Source organism: Podarcis bocagei (genome assembly GCF_964188305.1).
Source record: "Podarcis bocagei genome assembly, chromosome: 1".
In the NCBI taxonomy this organism is placed as follows: Eukaryota; Metazoa; Chordata; class Lepidosauria; order Squamata; family Lacertidae; genus Podarcis; species Podarcis bocagei.
The window spans coordinates 56,633,093-56,652,602 of NC_138125.1; the positions used below are offsets into that span (position 1 = coordinate 56,633,093).

A 19,510-nucleotide genomic window follows, 5' to 3' on the forward strand; every position below is an offset into this window, starting at 1 on the left:
AAATTCCCATTGGTGCTAATGGAAACTTTTCTCCTAATGTAAATTGCCACAGGGGACAGATTTTTGTCAATATTGTGGCTAGGGAGGGAAGCCTTAGCAAACCCCTCATGGGTCATTTCCCCCTTCCCCAAGCCTGGTATTTAACTTAAAAGCCACAATGTAATTGATAACCATGCCATTCATATAGCCTTTGGTTAGGTCCTCAGGACTGAATTTAGCTTCCATGTTGCTGTAACTTATCCACTTCACTTGAGAAATGGCAAACAATAGCTGAGCTCCGTTTTTTTCATTCAACCTTTGTACAGCCAAGCTTCTTACTGGCTTCAGTGGCTAATACTGTTTCTTGTGCGACTCCTTAAGACCGTGTCCATGGCTCTTCAACTTTTAACTCACAAAATCCATGTTGAGTGCTGCTAGTTTCCCCCCCTGAGTCATCACACAGCTTTCTTAATTTTATGTCATTTGCCACCTCTAAAATCAACTTGAGCTGTTTTCCCTGTTGCAATATTGAAACAGATACAAATATTGTACGCAGGAGTGCCTGTGACCTATTCATTGCTCAGCAGTGATAGATCTGGTAATAATGTGCTTGAAATTCTGGCTGTGCTGTACTTCGTAACACCCGGAGTTTAATTGAAAATACACTCTGACCTTGGTTTTGTTCACTGGGCATAGAAAGGACATAATTGCCGTGAAGCTGCTGAGAGACATTATTTCAAAATGTCATATTGCTAATTTTGGATTTACAAGTCCCTCCTACAGAAAGAAAATCCCCATATCCCAATATAAAAACCAACAACAATGTGTCGCTGTTACATAAAACGTCAATAAAACAAGTAATTTTCCAAAAAATTAACTTCTTGCTTCTCCATACCTATTTTTTGTCTCCAAAATGCCATAGCAGTATAATAATTTTATTCCACCTAACAGTCGAATGCTCATTCATAATTACATAAACAGCTTGTAAACTGTAGACCACAAAATGTCTATGTTCCAATCTTACATTCAGAACGTTTCCATAGTTACCAAGGACAAGAGGTATAGTCAATGTTTGCTGGACAGCAGGTTTTTAAGCATTGCCATCCATGGCCTTTCATGCAATATAGGGTCGTCACCCCCAAGTATATGTGCCCTATGATGAGTTTCCAGGCTGGGTGCTTCGATAATGCGACATTATGTAATAGAATGGAATGGTGACTGCTTCAGATCTGAAGTATTTTGCTATGTTAGTTCACTCTAATATGTACCAGAATTTCATAACCTGGGTGACTTAACTTTATCCATCCCATCATTCTTTGCTGGGTGATCCTCGTGTAAATTCCAAAATGCACTTAGCAAGTACAGTTCTCTCACAGAGTAAACCTATGCATGTATACTTGGAAGCAAATTCCATTCATTTCCCCAAATATGTGTGGTTGGGATAAAGGTACCCCTGCCCGTACGGGCCAGTTGTGTCCGACTCTAGGGTTGTGCGCTCATCTCACTTAAGAGGCCGGGGGCCAGCGCTGTCCAGAGACACTTCTGGGTCACGTGGCCAGTGTGATGAAGCTGCTCTGGCGAGCCAGCACCAGCGCAGCACATGGAAACACCATTTACCTTCCCGCTATAAAGCGGTACCTATTTATCTACTTGCACTTAGGGGTGCTTTCGAACTGCTAGGTGGGCAGGAGCTGGGACCGAATGACGGGAGCTCACCCCGCCGCGGGGATTCGAACTGCCGACCATGTGATCGGCAAGTCCTAGGCGCTGAGGTTTTACCCACAGCGCCACCCGCGTCCCTCCTGTGGTTGGGATATCAACTCCCATTTTGGCCCTAACTAGCAAAGCCAGTAGGCAGGGAGGGCCACAGGTTAGCCATCCTGGTTTATAAGATTGAACCCTAAAAATATTCTCCTCCTTTATTCTTTTCATGACATTATTGCCACACACAGCTTAACATGCAGCCCTACCAGCCTCCCAAGACTGTAAAGCAGGGAAGCAGTGGCATGGGAGTTTGCTTCCATCCAGCAGTGCCTCTCAGTTAAACATGCTAAACTTTTGTCCTCCTGCATAATGTTGCTCCCAACTTTTTGTTTACTGATAAAGGAATGGGTTGCAGTTTACTAAAGAATTGTTTGTTACTCAGTTTTACTGTTGCATACCCTCCAGTGTCCCTATTTTCCAGGGACATCCCTGATTTAGAGAAGCCATCCTCTGGGTTTCTGATTTGATCCTGGAATGTCTTGTTTTTCCTTAGGATATCCCCATTTTCATTGGAGAAATGTTGGAGGGTATGGAGTTATCCAACCCCCGAGCCGTCTAAAGGCAATCCTGTATAGGGAAGGGTTTTTTTAATGTTTTATTATTTTTTAAATATATGTTGGAAGCTGCCCAGATTGCTGGGCCAATAAGGTATAAATAGAATGGAATTGGACATCACTATTTTCATCAGAGAAATGTTGGAGGGTATGTTGTTGCTCCCATCCATGCTCTGGTCTGCCCACTGTGTGCTACCATCCTCTCTAGGAAGCGCTTCAGGGTTCAGAAGTGCTCTGACACAGTAAGGCCCCACTTAGGTAATCTTCTCAGTATGTTTCCAGGCCCAGTTCATGGCGCTCACATTAATGTTTTAAACGCCAAATGACTCACACACCAAATATCTGAAAAATGGCCCCCTTTGCTACAGATCCTCTCACAGGTGCTAAGATGGGTGAAGAGGGCCCTTGTGGTAGTTCCACTCCCCCAGAGGCTCAAGAGGAGACAGGTGACCTGGGAGAGGGTATTCTTTGTGGCAGCCCCTAAGTTGTGGAACTCCCTACCTACAGAGGTGTGTCTGGCATCTTCATTATACAATTCTTTACAAGTACTGAAGAGACACCTCTCTACCCTGACCTTGCACTCACCCTAGTTTTTGAGATAAGATTCTTAAGTGTTCATTTTTTAACAAACCCTGGGACCCTGGGTAATAATTTACTACTACTACTACTACTACAACAACAACATATACTTTTGGAAGTATTCCTGTGCTCCACTCACGTTCCCCCTTCTTATGAGACTATTGTTGCTCAAACTGTGGGGGAAATTCTGCTCTGCTATGAAGTCAGCATAAACAGTGATTGGGGAGAAATATCTGGGGCTGCCGTGGGAAAGGTGGCTCACAATGAGTGAAAGGGACTTGAAGAAGTGGGCAAAGAGAGGGTATACCTGTATAGAAGCATACCCTCTATACAGGGACTGGTTCTAGAGTTGCTAAATTGGTAGTAAGAGTAGTATTCACATGTCAAGTGAGAATGCAGGATAAATAATGGCTCAAAAGAATGGGGATATGCAGGTTTCCCCCCATGGGAGTATGCAATTGGAGACTGCCTGGATGGATGTTCAAGCAGCAGCAGGAGAAATGCAGCTCCCCAGCCAAGGCAGAATCTGATTTATTGGGAGAACACACAGATGGCCCCCTTCTTTCCTTCTACCCACACATTTCTTGTACTTTCTGGCTTTGCTCACTTGCTCAGCCTCATCCCAGTTGCAGCAGCATTAGCCCAGTTTCTGGTGCATAAGAACACAACAACAACAGCCCTGCTGGATCAGCTCAGTGACCCATCCAGTCCAACATCCTGTGCTCACAATGGCCAACCATATGCCTGTAAGCAGGACTGGAGTGCAACAGTGCTCTCCCTTCCTGTGGTTTCCAGCCACTAGTATTCAGAAGCCTCTGATCATCAACGAAGAGTACAGCCACTGTGGCTAGTAGCCTTTGACAGCTTTTACCTGCAACCTGGAGAGAGTCTTCTCCAGTGAGTTGAGAACAGGCCTCGTGTATGTTCTGCAAGACTCCACACGCAACTGGGCACACATGACAGACTCCAGTCCACTTGCATATGCTTTCCTGGGAGTGTTGTTTAATTCAATGAAATAGTTATGGCTAGTGTGGAGCTAACTGTGTGCATTTTCAGACTGATAACTCATTACAAGCTAACCATTGAGCACACTGAGATTTGCTTTTGATTTTTGAGTAAATGTAGAACATGTGTGGATGATCCGTTTGTTCAGAAAATGCTGACAAAGTACCTATTTGTTCTGACCTTTGACACCAGATATATATTTTGGACCAGCCCTATTCTTCTGTAAATTGTTTTAGCTGGCTTTAATATTGTATTTTATAGCACTGTAAGCAGCCTTGGAACCTCGCAGTGAACATCAGATGTGAAAATGAAGATGATGATAAAAATAAATAGTGCAAATGCATGGACACTGATGGAGTTACTTGGCAGTGATAGGACTTTTTACATGTCCCTGGACAATTTCTATTTGGGATGGTGTGTTTGTGTGTGTGTATGTAGCCCTGCCCAGTTTTGGGATGTGGCCCCAGACGACTTGCCAGAGGGGTATTGCTGCCCTCTGCCTGAAATGTTTCCCTCTCCTGCTATGAAGGTTTCTCATCATCTGAGTGCAGAAAATGAACTTTAGACTCCTGAGTTCAAAGCTTTGGAGGCTTCACTGAAGTTATGTTGTACATATATTTTTTAGCTCAGCATTGATTTCTCAACAGCACACTCTTAAAACAACCCTTTTGACCCACCTCTGTTACTTACGAATCTTAGTTTGAAATCAAATTCAGATAACTTTCACAACTCCTTAAATATTCAAGACTGGCTGCACATGAAGAGCCAACACAAAGGGGTCGTTTTAAACTGCACTCCTAGATGAACAAGCTATTTGTCAAGTAACAGAGACTCAGCGTATTGTGTTGAGTAGAATGTCATATTAGGGCTGAAGATTCCAAAACTCAAGCATCCATTCAGCAATGAAGCCCACTGGGCCAGTCACTATATCTGACTATCCTGCCTTATAAGAATTTGTGAAAATAAAAAGGGGGAACCATATATGCTGCTGTTTTGAGCTACATGTAGAAAAGGAAAGGGATAAGTGAACAAAAATACCCAGTCATTTCTGAAAACCTTTGCTATTTGAGAACCTAGGCCAAATCAGTCCCCTGCAGGATGCTTTCTTACCAGCCTAGAAGCAAAAGTACAAAAGGAAGGGAACTAACTCCTGGAGCATTAATGACTTGGATGGATTTGGTTCAAATGTGCTAAAACTGTTTCCCACTGCGACCCTAGGTCTGTTCTGCCAGAAGATAGCCCGTTGTCAGTCTAGAATTGCTGGCCCTCAAAGGAGCACTCTTTCCAAGTACAAAGGAACACTATGTGAATTACTTTGGACCATTTAATCAAAATAACAGAGTGCCCTCATAAGGTACTAAGGGAAGCGGCAGTGACAAAAATTACAGCTATTACAGAAATGAAGTTCTACTGTGAAAGGAAACAAAATGGCCATTTACTAATTGACTTTGAAGGCAGAAGTGGGAGGGGTTTCAGGGTTGCCACTCACAGATGCTACATGGTGATTCCTTGGATGCTGAGAAAGGGAAGGGAGGGGGTACTGCAGTGTGAACTGAAATGCTGGAGAGCTTTAACTTTATTTCCTTATGCTTTGTCAGAACATAGGTGAGGAGAGCAAGATCCTTTGTGCTGTGTGTATTTTGGTAAATCCAATTCCATTGGTGATTTCCTCAACCATGCCAGGGCTTTACCAGAGAGATTACACTGAGAAACTAGTTGAGTTCATAGATCAAAAACAAGTTATAGCCCTGGATGACTAAAGTCTTCTGTTCTTGTGTAACAGAAGACTGGCTCTATGCTTTAGGTGGACTTTAAAGAACTTCTTGTAAAGGGCATCCAAAATAGCAGCATTCTTCATTGCCAGTCAAAAGGCTTTGATTAAATTAGGAACTGGAGTAAGATTGAGTACAAATGATTTTAGGAAGTTCCACGCTACTGTCCATTTTAATAGAGAGTTTGGCAGGAAACTTTCCAGTTCACATTGTCCTGGTTTGCTAGATCCTTGCCAACCAACCTTTCAGAAAAACAACAACATCTTGAGCCAAGGTGTTCATGATGGGACTCACAAATGGAGACAGAATAGTGCTCTCCAGCAACACTAACTATTTGTGGAGTGGGATGGCTGTGTTTATGTGCTATCTCATGCATATGTGTTCAAACCTTTCTGAATATTGGTTTAATGAGTAAAAAAACAAAAAACAAATTCAGAATTAGACATTGCTTCTTGTTGATATGTACTTAATTTAATGCTTGTGTGAGGTACCTTGATAGTACTTTTGAGGGCTGATCCAGTGAGATATGGTAGATAATAGATAGAAGGATACATACGCTGTCATCATTTACTTTTTTCAGAATACAGTCATTGGATAGAGAGATAGATGAGATAGCATACCTATTTGCTTATGCTATTTTTTAGGCTATTTTTATTTTTCTCAGATTCAAACGAACCTGCAGGTATGTTAGTAATATGTTGATAATTGTTTACAAAGCAAATCTGTATCTGATGCTCCCTTTAATTACAGAGGTGTTGCTATTTAATCATTACCAGGTGAAATATTCCTTGGCATGGAACCACTGCATTCAGAATACACTGATGCGATTTTGATATATTCTCTTCAGTGAGCACACGTGGTTTATAAACTCGGTGGTCTGAATATTTACGAAGTTTCTGTTTCCTGGGTTACTTTGGATTTTTCTTTGATTAGCTGTCTGGTCTTCCTTATTTCCCTCTTGTTTGTTCCTTATGATGTAGTCCTTGAGAATAAGGAAACTCAAAAACAGCAGAAAGCCTTCAGAAGATCAATTTCCCTTCAGGAGTTACTGAAGTGAGGCTTAGATAGCTCAAGGATTAACAATCCATTAGAAAACCTTGTGTCATTAAACCACTGATTTGTATCTTAAAGTGGTCAGTAGAAGTTTCAAGTTAGAAACTCTTGATTTAAAGTAACTTGGCTAGATTGTTATGAGTTGGGAAAACCCACTTTAAATCAGAATAAATGGCAGTCCATGGAAAACCTGATTGCTATCTACTCTGGCAGATTTCCTCCGAGGGAAGCAGCAAGACAAGAAGTGTGGATAAGCTCTAAACAGTATTCAATTAGCAAATAACTTTTCCATTGAACATGTTCTGTTAAAGGTGTTCCGTGTACACTCAAACTCCAAAATTCTGGGAGGGGAAAATATTTATTTTAGTTTGGTTTAGTTTAGTTTAGAATTTATAAACGACTCTACATTCAGAGAATACACAAGTGGTGTACAGAAATAGAATAAAATGCAGATCATAAAACAGTGTTAAAACCTAAACTCCTTTGGCACAACTCTGTCTGACGATTATACTTGCATTCTCAGTTCCCTTTAGGGAAGTGTATAAGTTAGTAGACCTTAGCACATGGGTAGGCAAACTAAGGCCTGGGGGCCAGATCCGGCCCAATTGCCTTCTAAATCTAGCCCGCGGACGGTCTGGGAATCAGCATGTTTTTACATGAGTAGAATGTGTGCTTTTATTTAAAACACATCTCTGGGTTATTTATGGGGCATAGTAATTTGTTCATCCCCCCAAAAAAATATAGTCCAGCCCCCAACAAGGTCTGAGGGACAGTGGACCAGCCCCCTGCTGGAAAGGTTTGCTGACCCCTGTCTTAGCACAACCTAAATACATATACATTTCCCCATTTTATGTTCACCATCTTGAAAGTGTTGTTATATCTTCTGTTATAGATATTCTTATAACTGGAATAAACAGTGCTATGGCTTCTTCAGTGAAGGTCCTCAGCATTCTGCATTCCTCGCTTACTATAGTTTTAGATAAATAAGCATCTTTGGTAGTTACAAAAGTGAATGTCACACCAGAATTTAGTTTACCACGTGCTAACTACTTGAAACTCCTGGGGCCAGATGCAACTAATAGCGCTAATCCGCTAATCCGCGCTAATCCGCTAATAGCGCTAATCCGCTAATCCGTCAATGGGCTTGCTTCGCAAGACGAAAAAACCACTAGACAAAGAGAATCACAGAACGGATTCTTTTCGTCTTGCGAGGCACCACTGTAGTTGGAAATAGGTCCATTCTGTTAAAAGTGGGGTGTTTACAAATGTAGCCTTAATGTGTCATCCTGTGCCAAAATCCACTCAAGGATTGCACTTTATACAACCATAGATCTCCTACTCTTCCCAGCACCTAACTATACATGATGCTAATTGTGTCACTTGCAATCACATTATTAGTTTTTCTGTAGTTAATTTCAGGCATGGAGCTCAACTTTTATTAAATTGCAGGGGAGGCTGGACCTTTATTTCCCCTCTTGCAATTTATATGCAGACACAGAAAACTCGAAAAACTCTGGTTGACAATAATGGGAAGTTCCCCCCTTAAACCTAACTGCAGCGGGGGGGGGGCAGGGGATTTTCATCAAGATCATGAAAGAGGAGGGAAGTGTTAAATCTCTACCTCCATGCCAAAAACAACAACAACACTCCCTTCGTTTCCCAGGGACACAACAACACACCATGTATGTGTGCCCCAGCAACCATGACTATCGGCCCAGAACAATGATCTACAATTATCTATTAACTACAATTATTATTTCAGCAACCTTGCGGGGGATGCTACTGCAGCCATGGTGTTGAGTATGTACATGTTAATGGTGATGTCAAAGCAAAGAACACATCAAACAAAAGCACTTTGCACAGAGACGCTTGATAATTTTCAGTGTTCCGGTCTACCTCAGGAGGTTCTGGACTCTCCTTTCTTGGAGGTTTTTAAGCAGATGGTCATTTGTCATGGATGCTTTAGCTGGGATTTCTGCATTACAGGGGGTTGGACTAGATAAGTATGGCCATCCAGACAGTTTCTGGGGTTTAGCAAGCACAACCTTTATCTCACTTCAAGTGTTGCAAATTAAGAAATAGTTCACTTATCTCAATTTTGCTCAGAGAGGCACTCTGATTTGGAGCTTGGCCACTACTTTGTGGTAGGGATGGAAGGAAAGTTTAATTCAAAACACATTTAAAGGCCAATCTACCTAATTTGCACTTTCTGAAATATTATGAGGACTGAAACACAGCCATCCTTCAAAATTCATACTTCTCTGAATTTGGAATGCAGCTCTCCAGCCAAAGCACAAAAATGCATATACTGGGGTAAATATTGCATACAAAATCATATACTGGTGGAAATGCATTAACACTATGAATGTGTATATTGGGGAAAATGTATTAAAAATGTGTATAATAGGAGAAAATTGCACACAGACACAAAAAGAATTTTGATGATGTCTGAGGGACTTAAGACTGAAAATGTGGGATACCAAGAGAAGCAAAATGAACAGTTTCACCATCCTTCCTCTGTAGACATGACTGCAGCTGAGAAATTGGAATGAGCTGCTTGGGTTTTAGAAAGATCATATGAAATATTCATTCTTAATTATTAGCGGTTGACGCTAGGATGGGATTGGACCCTGGTAAGGATTTTCGTTTTTTATATGAGGAAGGTGCTATATTACAGGTCAGACCACTGGTCCCTCTTCCTCAATATTGTCTAGGGGCAGTGGCTTACAAGTTTGCAGATTAGAGTCTTTCTCAGTCCTGCCTGAAGACACTGGTGTTTGAACCTGAGAACTTTTTCATACAAAGTGCTGCAGTCTCTTCCCTGAGGCATGGTATAAAAGTTAACAGAAAATGGACATATATCTGGTGGGTACAGCAGGTACCTTTATTAATAATTTGCATATGTATGTTCATCATTTGGTGGCTTGCTTGCAACAGATCAAAAACCACAAATCATTTTCCAGATCTCCTAATACCGTTTTTCAAATAGTAGTTTTCAACAGAAACGGTTCAAATATTTAGCAGAAATGATTGAGGGATTTACTGTTGAATAATGACCTATCAAGTGTCATGCATTAATAATAATAATAATAATAATAATGATTTATTATTTCTACCCTGCCCATCTCGCTGGGCCTCCCCAGCCATTCTGGGCAGCTTCCAACAGAAGGTTAATAAATTAAATAAATACAATAAAACATCAGTCATTAAAAACTTCCCTAAGCAGGGCTGCCTTCAGATGTCTTCTAAATGTCATATAGTTGTTTATTTCTTTGACATCTGATGGGAGGATGTTCCACAGGGCGGGCGCCACTACCCAAAAGGCCCTCTGCCTGGTTCCCTGTAACTTCGCTTCTCGCAGTGAGGGAAACACCAGAAGGCCCTCAGTGCTGGACCTCAGTGTCTGGGCAGAACAATGGAGGTGGAGATGCTCCTTCAGGTATCCAGGACTGAGACCATTTATGGCTTTAAAGGTCAGCACCAACACTTTTAACTGTGCTCAGAAATGTACTAGGAGCCAATGTAGGTCTTTCAAAACCAGTGTTATGTGGTCTTGGCGGTTGCTCCCACTCACCAGTCTAGCTGCCACATTCTGGATTAGTTGTAGTTTCTCGGTCACCTGCAAAGGGAGCCCCACGTAGAGCGTGTTGCAGTAGTCCAAGTGGGAGATAACTAGAGCATGCACCACTCTGGTGAGACAGTCTGCAGGCAAGTAGGGACTCAGCCTGCATTCCAGATGGAGCTGGTAGACAGCTGCTCTGGACACAGAATCGACCTGCACCTCCATGGACAGTCCAAAATGACTCCCAGGGTACGCACCTGGTACTTCAGGGGCACAGTTGCCCCATTCAGGATCAGGGAGTCCCCCACCACCTGCCTGCCCCCTGTTCCCTCGTATAAAAAATACAGTTGGTTGAAAACAAATTGAACTAAGTTTATTGATGATTAAACCTGTGCTTTAAAACAAAATAATAAACCGGGGTACATCAGCAGACACTAAGAGAGTGTTCCTGAACACACATACCAGAACACATTTACAATACTCCTGGGACAGTGTCGAATCTGGGGGACTCAAATTTCAGTGGCCCCCTATGCAGTGGTAACCCTCCCCTCCCACCTCTCGCCTTCCATTCTACCTCATAGTTGTGGAATGCCCTGTGTCACCCCTGAGGTTCTGCATCTGGTTTGGTTGTGCTCCCCTAAATCCACCTCTGCCTGAGAGTAAGCTCTATTGGACACTGAGAGCTGATTCCCATGTGACACCTAGCCAAACAATGGCTTGGTGTGACCACACAAACTTGAGGTTTCCTGTAGAGGAGATAGCAACTGCTGCTGCTGTACTGTTGTGGATTAAGGTTTGTCTTGCTCAGAACAAACCATGAGTGGTAAACCCAGGGGCAAACCTTGGTTTGCTGAAGCAATATAAACCATAAGCCTGGGTTTGGGCAACACACTGAACCAAATTAAGACTTAACTGGCAGCAGAAGACGCAGAGGAGGAGAAAAGTGGCCATTCTCTCCTCTCTGGGAGCCTGCACACACATGCATTTGTACAAAGCCATAGTTTGGCTCTGCAAACCAGCTCATTGTAAACATGTGTAGGACTGCAGTGTCAGAAATGGCAAAACACACCAGATTCATTTCAATAAACATCGTCCTAGCACCTGCTGAGGTTCCTTCTTTCTGCTCTTTTCTCTTGCTCTTTGGGGCTGCTTTCCATTTTTTCATTCTAACCCGGTGCTTTTAACCTCTCGTCTCTGAGGAAACGTATGGAATACAGTCTTCACAGTGCTGCACAAAAGCTTTAATAGTTTTCTGTTACTGCAAGAAGCTAGTGTCAAACATGCATAAGTAAATTCATAAATATATATTATCTGATTATAAAAATCACCTTTTACTAAATAGACTACTATGTGAATAATAATATATTTTCACCCTGTTTTTCAAAGTATACCATTTCCACCTCCACCTCCTTACTACAAAATGAAACAATTTGAAGCTTAAAATGGAAAACCTTTGGCTGATAGTATTTTTGTTCAACTAAATGCATGTATTATGCATCTGTGTGCTTTGGGTTATAAATGTGCTTGGCGCTTGCTGTAATTTATAAGACTTCACTTTTGGCTGATTTATAGGAAATTTCATTAATCTCTACAGCACAGGGACCTTGCAGTGAGTAGCAGATTGAAAATGAAGCCAGGGCTGGGTTTTTTAGAAGCTACCACAAATGAATCAGCACTGAGAGACTTTGAATAGTAATGATCATTTGCAGAGTCGAAAGGTCTTTTTTCACTTACACTAAGATCCGAAAGAAACATTTTTGGAGGTAACACTGAAATTGCTAACCCTGCAGCTATGGGATATATATTTTTTTCTGTCGTTTAAATAGCCATTCTTTATTCCTGTGTTCAGCACACATTTACTAATGAGACTTTCTCTGCTGCTATGGCCAAATATGAGGATAGTGGAGAGTGTATCAGGAAATCAGATGAGTCTGCTTAATGGTGGGAGAGAGCTGATGCTCAGCTCAGCAGTTCACAGAAACTCCTTTTTATCTGCTTTCCTGAAAGAAGCAAACAATAAGCATTTGGTGAGCATTTCTATTCAAGTAGTAAAAGCTTTACTTGTACCATTCCTCAGTTCTATGTTGTGTACACCATGGCGACTGTCCTTTAGGGGAAATAGCACAAGAAGTAAAGGCAATAGGAGTCTGCAGATTTGACTGTGTCACATAGACCATACATGCATGTCAATGCTATACTCATGCTTGCCTTTTAATCACTGCTCTTGGTAAACTAGAGGCAAACTACATTGGTCCCCATCTTAATTGTTAGAATTTCTGTATCAACTGAAAAACAAGCATGGGCTATGACATTCCAGTTCCATTCTATGCATGGTTTCATGGAAGTTCTTCTTGATAATATAACAAAAACAAGACAAGCATATATCACAACAACGATAGTGTTGCATTTTCATATTTTTTAAATTATTATTATTGTTATTATTCATTTGCAGATTTTTTTCATGATTTCCAATATTGTATTCAATCATGTCCCTTTGCTGCCAGAAACAGCAGAGGCTTCCATCAGCAGAATCTTGCCAATTCTCCCTCTCCCCTCCTTGTGTCCCCTGCAAATCTGTTCCAGAAGATTGAATGGCCCTTCAGAACAGTGTGGGAAGGGGTGCAGAGCGCTGCAAAAGGGAGGAAGAATTGGCACCACCGGAAACGATCTTATATTTCAGTTAGAATTGTATGCCATTTTATGTGTTATTTTCTTTTGGTGACTAGGCTGCATAGTTCAACAGAGAGTTCAAAGGCTCAAATAGCAATTTTAAACCTCCATTAGTATATTAAGATGCATTCCCCAGAAATTTGTAGGCAGGTGAATGGGAAATTATGTGTATCAAGTATTTCATAAAATTACCATTTTAAAAATATATAAAGTTGAGGAAATTGTAGTGCAAATTAACAATTGGAGCTAACATGATCCTTCTTTATTTGTTTCTTTCAGACTATTGGAACTCCTGAAGGACCAACACCAAATAAATTATGAATGTTGAACAAGATGACCTTACATCCACAGCAGATAATGATAGGTCCTAGGTTTAACAGGGCCCTATTTGACCCCTTGCTTGTGGTGCTACTGGCTCTTCAACTTCTTGTGGTGGCTGGTTTGGTCAGAGCTCAGACTTGCCCGTCTGTCTGTTCCTGCAGCAATCAGTTTAGCAAAGTAATTTGTGTGAGGAAGAATCTGAGAGAGGTCCCTGACGCCATCTCCACAAACACACGGTTATTGAATCTCCATGAGAACCAGATCCAAATCATTAAGGTGAATAGCTTCAAACACCTGAGACATCTAGAAGTCTTGCAGCTGAGCAGAAATCACATTAGAACAATTGAAATAGGGGCCTTCAATGGTCTGGCTAATCTCAATACTTTGGAACTTTTTGACAATCGTCTTAGCACCATCCCGAATGGGGCTTTTGTGTACTTGTCAAAACTGAAGGAGCTTTGGTTGCGAAACAACCCCATTGAGAGTATTCCTTCTTATGCTTTTAATAGAATCCCTTCCCTGCGAAGGTTGGACTTGGGGGAATTGAAAAGGCTTTCATATATCTCAGAAGGTGCCTTTGAAGGTCTGTCCAATTTGAGGTATTTGAACCTTGCTATGTGCAACCTTCGGGAGATCCCTAACCTCACGCCACTTGTAAAACTGGATGAGCTAGACCTTTCTGGGAATCACTTAACTGCTATCAAGCCTGGGTCCTTTCAAGGATTAATGCACCTTCAGAAATTGTGGCTGATCCAATCCCAGATTCAAGTGATTGAAAGGAATGCCTTTGATAACCTTCAGTCGCTAGTGGAGATCAACCTGGCCCACAACAATCTAACACTACTGCCTCACGACCTCTTTACACCTCTCCGTCTAGAAAGGATCCACCTACATCACAACCCTTGGAACTGCAACTGTGACATCCTGTGGCTCAGCTGGTGGATTAAAGACAAAGCGCCCTCGAACACTGCATGCTGTGCCCGTTGCAACACACCTCCTAGCTTGAAAGGGAGGTACATTGGTGAGCTGGACCTGAATTACTTCACGTGCTACGCTCCTGTGATTGTGGAGCCACCAACAGACCTCAACGTCACTGAAGGCATGGCTGCAGAGCTGAAATGCCGAGCATCGACGTCCCTGACCTCCATATCTTGGATTACTCCAAATGGGTCTGTTATAACACATGGGGCTTATAGGGTTCGGATTTCTGTGCTCAGCGATGGCACGTTAAATTTTACGAGGGTGACTGCGCAAGACACGGGCTTGTATACATGCTTGGTGAGTAACTCTGTTGGGAATACCACAGCTTCTGCAACACTCAATGTAACTGCACAGGAGTGTATTACTTATTTTTCAACCATCACAGTAGAAACTGTGGAACCTTCTCAGGATGAGGCGCGGACAACAGAGCAGGTTTGGCCCACACCGGTCATTGAATGGGACACCACCAATGTGACAACCTCTCTCACACCACAGAGCACAAGGTCAACGGAAAAAACGTTCACCATCGCTGTGACAGATTTGAGCAATGGGATTCCAGGAATAGATGAGGTTATGAAGACTACCAAAATCATAATTGGTTGTTTTGTGGCAATCACTCTTATGGCAGCGGTGATGTTGGTCATTTTCTACAAAATGAGAAAGCAACATCACCGGCAAAACCACCATGCTCCAACACGAACTGTAGAGATCATTAATGTGGATGATGAGCTTACAGGTGACACGCCTATAGAAAGTCATTTGCCCATGCCAGCAATAGAGCATGAGCACCTAAATCACTATAACTCTTATAAGTCTCCTTTCAACCACACAACAACAGTTAACACAATAAATTCAATACACAGTTCAGTGCATGAACCATTATTGATCCGAATGAACTCGAAAGACAATGTGCAAGAGACTCAGATCTAAAACATTTACAGATTTAAAACACAAGACAGTTTATTAAAAAAAAAATGACACAAATGACTGGGCTAAATCTACTGTTTCAAAAAAAGTGTCTTTACAAAAAAAAGAAATTTATTTATTAAAAATTCTATTGTGAGAGAAAGCAGACAAAATTATGTGTATTCCTCAGAACCTCTTTTTGCTGCACTTATTTACCCTACTTCTTTCCTCCCCTTTCTTCTTCCCCCTTCCCAAGCCCATTTGCCATATTTTTCATAGAACAACTTGATTCTCTAAAAAAAAAGATTAAAAAAAACTGGTCTAGGGATTTTTGTAAGAATTCTGTTAACGCTTTGGGAATTTTTATGGTGAATTCTAGTGGTGAGATTCGGTCTATTTTGTCTTTCTTCATTTCATTTTCTTCTCATGCCCTTTTTGAAATGGTTCAACAGGGAAATGGATGTTAGTGGTAGATTCATAAGAACAATCAAGGAACAACAACAGCAAAAATAACAAAATATTTTATTTTTATTTTTATTTTTCACATAATGACCTGTTCTGTATTTCCTGAAGGGACCATTCTGTGGAAGAAGAAAACAAAAACAAAAACAATCCAAGAAATTAATTTTCATGTGAGCATCTATAAAACCCATGATCTTTTAAACAATTCTAGAACCAGGATTTGTAGTTCAAACACTAAAATAAGATTATAAATAAAATATTGTTGGTTTTTTCTGTATTTGGACAGAAATCATTTTTAGTGTGGCTTCTGATGTCAAAAGGTGGTTAAAAATTCTACATTCCCCTCTCTTGCATTTTCCTAAAAAATGAAAACTTTATAACTTACAACAGTTTGGATTTTAACTCATCATTAGTAATATATTTACTTTTAGCCTATGTAAACATTAGCATACCATGTGTGAAGAATAGTGGCCAAAATCAACCCGGTTCATATTGTATTGATGGTTTGCGACCTGCTGCAGCATAATTCCATCCCACCCTGCTCAGATAATGTGAAAAGTCCTGGACCACACGGAAGGAGCCCATGCTGTGGTCCCTTCATACACCTACACTGTCAAGGGGAAAGGCTTGCAGAATGGGCTTCTCCCCATATATGGGTTTTTTCTAAATGTTACTTAAACAGTTCAGGAAGAAGCCATGCAACAGTTGCCATAACACCAGCCTATCATGGAAAGGGGTCTTAACTCAAGCTGAGCCGGAGATCTCCATGCTCCATATTCATGGGACCATTAATCCCCCACAAAAAAGGCTGGGTATCAGTGGCTTTCGGGTGACAGACAAAATGAAGAATGCTTGGGTGGCGCCTGGGCTTAACCTTAAAGTTGAGGTGGCTGAGGGTTTTCTTCACAAACAAACAAACAAACAAACAAACAAACAAACAGGCTTTATCGCCATTTCCATTGGAAGCTTGGATGGCTTCAGCAGCCTGGAAGTCTTCCCTTTGGAATTTGGAACAGAGTTGTCCTGGTAGAGCAAAATTATGTCATAATGTAGCATCATTCACAAGTGGATTCTTGGGGGCTTCCCATTGGTATCCCCCCCCCCATGTCAAATAAAAGAGAGCAAACCCCTAGTCCACCTTGACTTAAATGCAAGCCAACCCCCAACCAAAAGTGTGTAAATTTCATCCCCCAAAGATTTATCCATACTTCTGGATGCCTTCTGCAACAAATAAAGATAATTAACCATAGAATACATTTTAAATTCTTTCTGGCTTTTGGGACATCTTCCAGAATGGGAAGAGGACATGTGGCAGCAGCAGCGAGGGTGGGAGAAGTTAGATTTGACAGGGCTGGTTGTATAATATTTTTTTTAAATGGTCCTAGGCCATGGTTTTACTTACTATTGCTGATCTAGAACTAAACATCCACTCAGGTCATTACTTTGGTTGAATGAAAACACTCACGGATGCAAATATGAATGTTGTTTAACTAGCCAGCACAATCAAAAGATGTCTGAGCATGATGAGCTAAAATGCAATCAAGGTACTGATAACTTTCAGGAAGAACTTGCAACATCAAGGGGTTAACAAAGAAATTAAGATGTTCTAACAAATTGTTTTGATTAGAGTCAAATGAATGGAAAAAGTAAAAGCCATAAGTACTACAGTTCCCAAATGAGAAGGCAGATGTGGAGTCCCTGTGGAACATTTTTGGAAGATGTGTCTTCCCACCTAGCTTTACAGCAGTGATACAATCAACGTGTTGGTGGAAATGTGTGGATCTATTTTTTTGTGGTGTGGGAAGCAGATCTTAGTGGAAATCATCCTCTGATGAAATAATATTCCTGCATTAAAAATGGGGAAACAACAACTACCAGACTTTTAGAAGACATCTGAAGGCAGCCCTGTTTAGGGAAGCTTTTAATGTTTGATGTACCATAGTATTTTAATATTCTTTTGGAAGCCGCCCAGAGTGGCTGGGGAAACCCAGCCAGATGGGCGGGGTATAAATAATAAATTATTATTATTATTATTATATAAGCAGCTTAGATGACTCAGTGTACCAAGAGCAGAAGTAAGGAGGGTTTTTTTTTCATATCTCCCCACCCACCACCCACCCACTCACCACAGCCAGTGTCCTAGAGCCCAACCATGCAGGCATGCTATGTACTACAATTCCAGCAGTAGCTCTTGGGAGAACTCCATCTCCCATGGGTTACAGGGCACAATGATATGCTGATCCACACTTCATTGATGAGCTCAGACTCCAGGATGCCTTGGGTGGTGGGGAGTGGAAAGAATGTATCTCTTCCACATTCCATGTAAGTCTTTGAATGAAAGGGAAAGGGGGTATTTTGGGAAGTGAGAGTATACTGGAAGATGTTTGGGAGGATGGAAAGCTGGTGGAGAGTGGAGGTTATGTTTTGAGCCTCTGAAAATAAAGTTATTTTTAAATACATAATTTGGTAGTAAACCAAGCCAGTCTGAGGTGACTCAGGACACACTCTGCCATGTCTAACACCAACTCCAGCTGCCATTAACATACCTCTTACCAGCACATGTCTCTGAGTTTATCCTAGTGACAAAGCACTACACAGGGTTGTTCTGTTAGGATCCCGTTCTGGTACTTGAACATGACATCTGTTAAGGGTTTCTAGCCCTTTGATACCCTTTTACCCCCATGGTGCCTTTAATGGGAGAAAAGCTTCTCAGCCTGCCCAGTGCTTATGCAAGTGGCAAGGACTATTTTTCAACAGTTTAGAGATCTTTCAGGGTGTACCAAACAATGAAGGGAAAGGAACACAAGCCACGAGGTAGGAATGTTTGGTCCTCCTTGTTTGTCTGGGCAAGCAACTCCTTTTAAGAAAAGTATGTGTAGCCAAATGATAGGCAGACTCCTTCGTTAAGAAGGTGGGTGCCAACGGACAATTTCTTATCAAAACAAAAGAGAGTTGTTACAGAAAAGGAGCAGTTGGGAGTAGCATTAAAAGAGTACAACAAAAGGTTACGTGTGCAAATGCATTTCTACACAGGCTGGCAAAGCTGAAATACCAGAGTCCTCAAAAGTGGTAGTCATTCGGTTTCAAGCCATTTCAGAATGGATGCATACAATCTGGGATGTGGGCAACTCCAGGAAAACTCTGTACAGTGGTACCTCAGGTTACATACGCTTCAGGTTACAGACTCCGCTAACCCAGAAATAGTGCTTCAGGTTAAGAACTTTGCTTCAGGATGAGAACAGAAATTGTGCTCTGGCGGCGCAGTGGCAGCGGGAGGCCCCATTAGCTAAAGTGGTGCTTCAGGTTAAGAACAGTTTCAGGTTAAGCACGGACCTCCAGAACGAATTAAGTACTTAACCCGAGGTACCACTATACTTCACTAGGAGTGAATTCTCTCAGGAAGACAGCAGCTAGGGAGAAAGGAAATGCAACTTCCATGAAGACTTGTGTCCCACCAACTGTTTTGCAGAGCAAACAGTCACTACTGGTAGGCCACATCCAGACCCTTTTGTCACAGTCTAATGGGTAGCTGAGAGGTGCTCAAACAGACTATAAAAGAGGGGCATGTGACCAGCCAATTAAGAGTAGGACAGCTTCCATCTACCTAAGGATTAGCCCTTTTCTCTATGTAAGAGAAGAAATCCAGAAGGCAGGCAGGTAAAGTGGCTGACTCCATAGAATACTCCCCGTGACAGGATTCAGACACAAGAAATGTAATATTTGCACCTTTTAAGTAGAGCTGGACCATTAGTTGCATATGTTGACTGAGTTAAACAAAATTGGTGGCCTGTTTAAGAATAGGAACTAGAGGATCAAGCTGGTGACTAAAACAACAAAAATGTCACAGGTCTGCAGCAGAGTCCAGTCCACTCATAAGTTTTAAAATGAAAGGTTTTGAGACC

The 19,510-nt window shown here is 41.6% G+C and overlaps 1 protein-coding gene across 7 annotated transcripts in view; it reads left to right on the forward strand.

The window, feature by feature from the left end:
- LRRC4C (leucine rich repeat containing 4C) overlaps window positions 1-15,885 on the forward strand; it is a 635,825-nt gene extending 619,940 nt beyond the window's left edge. For all 7 annotated transcript variants that reach the window (XM_081164892.1, XM_081164894.1, XM_081164889.1 and 4 more), the window contains one exon: window positions 13,218-15,885. In XM_081164892.1, the coding sequence (XP_081021018.1) occupies window positions 13,260-15,170 (1,911 nt within the window). In that variant the 5' untranslated portion in view covers window positions 13,218-13,259 and the 3' untranslated portion in view covers window positions 15,171-15,885. The remainder of the gene's footprint in view (window positions 1-13,217) is intronic.
- The last annotated feature ends 3,625 nt before the right edge of the window (window positions 15,886-19,510 follow it).